Below are 6,180 nucleotides of genomic sequence, written 5' to 3'. Positions count from 1 at the left end.
GATTGATTCTAGTTTGACACATTGAATTTCTTCTGTCAGGTTTTATAAGTTTTTGGCTTGGCAAAATTTGGTTTTGTAATTTTAGTCTGTAGTTGTAGTCTTAAAAAACTATTCAAAACTTCTGGTTATGGTCTTTGCTACCTTATGCCATACGACCTCAGTATTCAATGGTGACATGTTAATGGCAAGGAATCAAAACCAAATATTTTGAATTTTTTAGGACCAAAACCACAAATTGGACAGAGAAACAAATATTTTGAATTTTATACTGTTGAAATTTGAAAAACATTAAAAGTATTTTTTATTTCTAATATTTGTCAAAGGTTTTAAAATAATCTCTATTCCTAAGTTTAATTTGAATCAATTTTATAACAAACGTTAAAAAAATAAAAATCAATAATTAAATAAAAGAGTAAATTTTTTTTTTGAAACATTAAATATAAAATTGATACAAATTAGAGGCTAGAAATAATTTTGAAACTTTCTACAAAAATTAGAGACACAAGCATACTTTACCTTATTTATTTCTATAAAGGTATAATGGTTGCATAACGGGGTTAGAGACTGAGTAATTAAATTTTACCCATGAATTTCAGGTGCAAGTTTAGTATTGAAATATCTATTTATATTTTATAAAAGTTGATACCAAAGTCATTCTACATTTAAACACATAAATTGCTTATAATTTTGCCATGTAAGCATATTATAGTAGACGTCATTCTATCATGAAACCAAGTATATATATCTTTCTTTCAATAATCAACTTGGGTTGGTCGCTCTTAAATGGAGCTTAGATCCGCGACGGATTAGTCCTTAACTTATTGGGCTGGAAAATACTGTAGACAACCCAAAGAAAAATATCTTTCTTTCAATTTTAATGTTATTTTTTATAACAGTTCTTACAATAATTAGCAAGATGTCCCATACTATTAAAATCTCTTTTTAACAATATTAATATTCTCTTAACTATTCAATTTATATTTTGTAAACTGTTCTCGCAATAATTAACAAAATTAATCCTACAACTAAAATCTTTTTTTTTTGGTAATGTTAATTATTTTCTAAATTATTCAATTCATATTATTTAAAACATATAATTTACATGCATATATAGACACTAGAGGTAATATGTGAAGTCAAAATAATTATAACAAATGTTAAAAAATATTGGAGTCTCTCCAAGGGAGTGCCAGTAAAGAGGATGAGTTATCAAATCAACAATGTAAAGCATTGCATATTATAAGATACTTAAAATAAGAAAATGAAAAAAATATTATATAAAATTACTAGCAAAGATACTTAAAAAATCAATTCACATTTAAAAAATCATTAAAAATAATAATCGCTAATTTAAAATGCTAACTTTTGAGCTGAATCAAGCAAACAACTAATGTTATTTTATTTTGTTTTAATATTTATATTTTAATTCTATCTAATGAAAATGCAATTTATTTGTACTTATCAAAATAATTGATAATATAGATATATGAAGTTTTAATTTTTGAAACAGAAATTAATAAGGATATAACAATGCTATGTGCACACACAAAAAACAATTACTTGCATAAAATACATGTTAAAATATAAAATACACATTAAGAATGAAACATTACAAGTATTTTATACACAAATATATAATGGCTAATTTTTTATGTATATATAATATTTTTAGTAAAAATAATCTGACATTATATAAACAACTATAAGTTTTAAAATTTTTATAAATTTACAATGTATATTTTCATGTGATTAAACTTTTATTATTTTACAAAATATTTTTTTATTTATGTTTATAATTATGTATTTAAAATTATTTTATAATATTTGTTAATTCCGCTATCATTTATTTGAGTTTGCGAACATGGAAGCAGCAAACATAACTTAAGAGAACATTACTTTGACCAAAACCAAAACAAAGTTTCCGCAATAAACAATGTGAAACTAATTCGAAACTAATTCCTGACTATCCTTCTTAGATATCATAACTTCGCAGCTGAGGCTTGTTGAGATGGTATATTAACATGCCTCTTAATATGCTTCATCCGAGTTTGAACTTTGACAAGGCCAGGTGGTAGTTAAGAACCCTTTAAAATGTTGGGTGTGAGTAGATAGTGTGTATGAGTAGATAGGGTACGTGAATTTGTGATGTAATACCTATAAATCGGAAGTGTCCAATCCATCTGAATATAAAAAAAAAGAAAGATAACATAACTTCTATACCAAGTGATCCTCGTTAATCACAGCAAATACAACACACAAATTCTGGTCCCAATCCAAAATTCTGATCAAGCAATTTTAGATAAAAATCTTGTTTATTACACAAACTGAAAATTTCAAAGCCACCTTAGTGCCTTACTCTAATATAACACGCACAAAGTTGGTGCAGATACACATGCAGTGTCCCAACACACAAGGCATAAAAAAATAAAAATAAAAAAATTGTCATCCAATTAAGACATCAGCTACAAAGATTTGGTATGCACACTCCGGCATCTGGATTCTGTTGTTCCTTCCATATTCTTCCCGTAACTCTTAGTTTCAGTTCCTTCCTATCTCCACCAGAGAAAAATAAGGCCATATTTCGTTGAATGATGAGACCATCATGGCTATCCCTGACTTTCCGGTGGCTATCCCGGATACTTCTTGGAGTACCCTCCCAAATGAGTTTCCTGCCATTTGCCCCGACCTCAAGGCTATAGCTATAGTTCCGAGCCTCATTCTCGTCCCCCATGAAACGAAGGAATGCCATGTAAACCGGGGCCATGCCTAGCTGGAATGCTTCAAAGTGGAGACAGAAGTATTGTCCAAAACAATGAAATACCTAACCAGAGGAAATACAAGTTGGCAATCAGGCAGCAAGAAGCATAATGAGATAATCTTGCAGTTGCTGCTAAATAGAGAATCAAAATAAAAGTACCCATTTCTAAATTCTCATCAATTTAAACAAGAAAAAAAAATGGGTAAACCCTCAAAACCTTGTCTCTTATCAAACGCACAGGAGACAAAGTTGTCCCTTAGGATCTGAAAATGACAACTTACTCAAACCATTCCCTTACCAGACAAATTCATCCTTCACAGTTCAAACATATTACAACTATTCAATACATGTAAAAATTTAATATAAAAGGACTAATTTGTCACTTTACAAATGATAAGAAAAATTTGTCATTTTCAAATCTTGATGGATAACTAGCCATATGAAGGCATGAAGCATCTTAACGAATTTCACTAGGGATCGATTCCAATTTTCAATCTCTCCAAGACTTCCCAGTATTTCCACCAACAGATATTAAAGTACAACAAACCAATGGGTGCCTGTTGTGTGTCATATTTTAATATCCATTTGTGGAAACATATGACAAAGGGTAATGATCTGTAGAAATAAATCTGATACACTTACCGTGAGCATCCATGTTGCATTCTCAACTTCACGGGGATTTGATTTTACATAGCGGTGGTTGAATGTGCATCCTGTGTGCATGTCCACCTTGTGATCATCCCTCAGATGTGCAACAAGGAAAGGAATGTCCCCGACAATAGAGCACTCTGATCCAGCATAAGGACAATTGTATGGTCTGAAATTGCATACTGTCTCATGCTTCAGCTTGCTGTAGTATGGAAATATTTCTGGACATCCGAGGGAGTAGTACTTGCAAGGTAACTCGAGCGATTCAGCCACCTTTTCCAGCGCCAGACACCTAATATCTCCAAGCTCTTGTCGACAAGTGGGACACCGATTGTGCACCCTTGTTTTACATGTGGAACACAATGTATGCCCATTATGGCACTGCAAGAAATCTATTGGTTACTTTCATTTTCCACATCTTCACAAATACAGACATTTTGCAGTATGTGTCAATTAATAATATACTTCAATACAGATTGTCTACAAGAAATCCTAGCGACCTAGCCAATCAATATTCCTCAGAATCCAGTCTGAATCCTCTCACCCTCTCATTTTTTTCATCCTCTAACAAGAACTACCTACATATGCTATGCATTCCTACATTCCAACTACAACATAGGCAGTTAGTTACTTACATGTGCCGTGCATGATTACATCAGTTTGCTAAGGTAGTTTTTCAGTCAGTAATTTATACCTGCATAACTTTGGGGAAAGGCTTATTTTTCTAGTGTCTTTGGGTTGCAGCTTATTCACCTTTAAAGGTTTCAGTCAGTAATTTCTCTCTGCTGATTTTTCTCTCTCCTTTCTCCTAAGAAAGTTTCTTTAACAAGAAAAGGAGATAAACCAAACAAATCTTCCCCACGTTTTCAGTTTTTATTTGTAGTTCAGTCTTAGCCTGTTACTTTATTTCATATTATAATTAAAAGACCTCAGCTAGGGGACAGGGGGACAAATGAAATCGGCATTTTTGCCAAGGCCAATCTTCAACCTTTTTGTTCCCATTTATTATGACTTCTAAGGTAACCATATAACTTATTGTTCCATTCTTCTTACTCAGCCTAATAGATAAGAAGTAAATCCTTTACTACTTTTCAATAACTGATACAGAGAGCTTTCAACCATAGCATCCCTTGGGTCACACTGACTTCATATTGTCTTCTACTTCAGATAAAATATATGTTCTCATGGTCTAACCCTAATGGGTGGTTTTGTGCAAATCCTTCTTCAAACTTTTAATTATACCCAAGGCCTTTTTAATACCAGAGCTTCCATAGGCTAAAAGCCCAAAAATATGTAAAGTCAAATTCTAGAATAGATGCTACTGCAACATTGTCTTGAATGCATTTATTCCTAATCCTATCTTGTTGGCATTTTACCGCCCAAGCTTACATCTGATACAACAACAAAACATAGTTGTGTACAAACTATTTTCTTGAGTTTAACTAACAAAGAACATCCACAGTACTCCTCGGATTCATTCACCAAAGTCTTACTACATATTCATCAAACATAAATCAAGTTTACTCCATACCAACTTCTAATGGAAACAATTTTTGTAAAATCAGTTCTAACTAAAGTTACTTTCAGAAACTATAATATCAAAAAGAATAAAAAACTTCGTATACCAAAGACCAGTGATAAATTTACAATTGCTAAACAAGAATGAAACGCTGAACTACAGTAAATAATTCACTTTGCTCAAATTTTATTTGTAATAAACAAATGTGAGATTAAAGTTCTGACACCATGGTAAACTCCTTGAACTGGCATCTCACTGCAATCATTATTTCAGCTCAATTCCACTAAATCAAACATGCCCCTCTATACACAACACTTTCTCAATGTAATCATAACCCTAAATTCCCAAAACCAACTCCAAGACCCATTCCCCAACTCAAAGAAAAATTCCATTAATACTCAAAAACACATGTCATCAAAATTCACTCAATCCAACTTCAAATCCATCACCAAAAGGAAATTAGCAATCACCTCAAAATAATTTTTAAAAAATGAATAAGATGAAAATTAGGGACAGAACCCTAACCTGATGAATTGGGGGATACATTGAATTGGTGCAAACGGGACATTCAAGCAACTCATGGACGCTGGTTGCAGGAGGAATAACCACCGTTGCGCCCATAACATTGTTATTGTTGTTGTTGTTGTTGTTGATGTTGTTGTTGTTGGCGCCCCCATTGCGAGGCTTCGAAGATGAAAACTCAGAGTGATGATGAGGATGAAGGTTATGGTGTTGGATCTCATCTTCATCCATGCCATCAGAGGATGACACACACTCAATGCTGTCCAAATCCATTGAGATTTGGACTCACCAAAACAAAACAAAACAAAACAAAAATTGGATACAAAGAAAGAAAGAAAGAAAGAAAGAAGAAAGAATACACAGTTAAGAAAATCGAGAAATTTTCATTATTTTTTCATCGATTTAAATACACAGCCAAAAACTTGGACATCTCTCTTTTTCTTTTCTCTCTTTATTTTCTTCTTCTTCCTTCTCCAATTGTGTTGGTGATTATTCTCTGTCTTTCTGGTTCAGTGGGAAAAGTTTTGCATCAAGAGAAACTAGAAGAATGGAAAGAGAAGAGGAGAAGGAAGATGAGGGTGGTGGTCATGGATCCAATGAGAGAAGAGAAGAGGAGAAGATTAAACCACTTTTTGTGTGGGAAGAAGAACGAACAGCTTCTTTTCTTTCTGTTTTTTCTTTTTTCTCTTTCTCTCTCTAACATTCTCTTACCGAGGTTCAGGTTGTCTTTCTC

At 32.5% G+C, this 6,180-nt stretch overlaps 1 protein-coding gene across 1 annotated transcript; it reads right to left on the bottom strand.

Annotated features, from left to right (window-relative positions):
* Nucleotides 1-2,263: 2,263 nt before the first annotated feature.
* On the bottom strand, nucleotides 2,264-6,180 carry LOC107605220 (E3 ubiquitin-protein ligase SINAT5). Its single transcript, XM_016307011.3, has 3 exons — nucleotides 5,451-6,180; nucleotides 3,401-3,787; nucleotides 2,264-2,821 (listed from the first exon to the last, which is right to left on the bottom strand). Exons 1-3 carry the CDS (start codon nucleotides 5,718-5,720, stop codon nucleotides 2,459-2,461), a joined length of 1,020 nt encoding a protein of 339 aa, XP_016162497.1. The 5' UTR covers nucleotides 5,721-6,180; the 3' UTR covers nucleotides 2,264-2,458.

Source organism: Arachis ipaensis, chromosome B6 (assembly GCF_059453495.1).
Source record: "Arachis ipaensis isolate K30076 ecotype BB chromosome B6, ASM5945349v1, whole genome shotgun sequence".
In the NCBI taxonomy this organism is placed as follows: domain Eukaryota; kingdom Viridiplantae; phylum Streptophyta; class Magnoliopsida; order Fabales; family Fabaceae; genus Arachis; species Arachis ipaensis.
The sequence above is the reverse complement of the archived record's forward strand: the minus strand, read 5'-3'. Positions and strand labels throughout refer to the sequence as shown.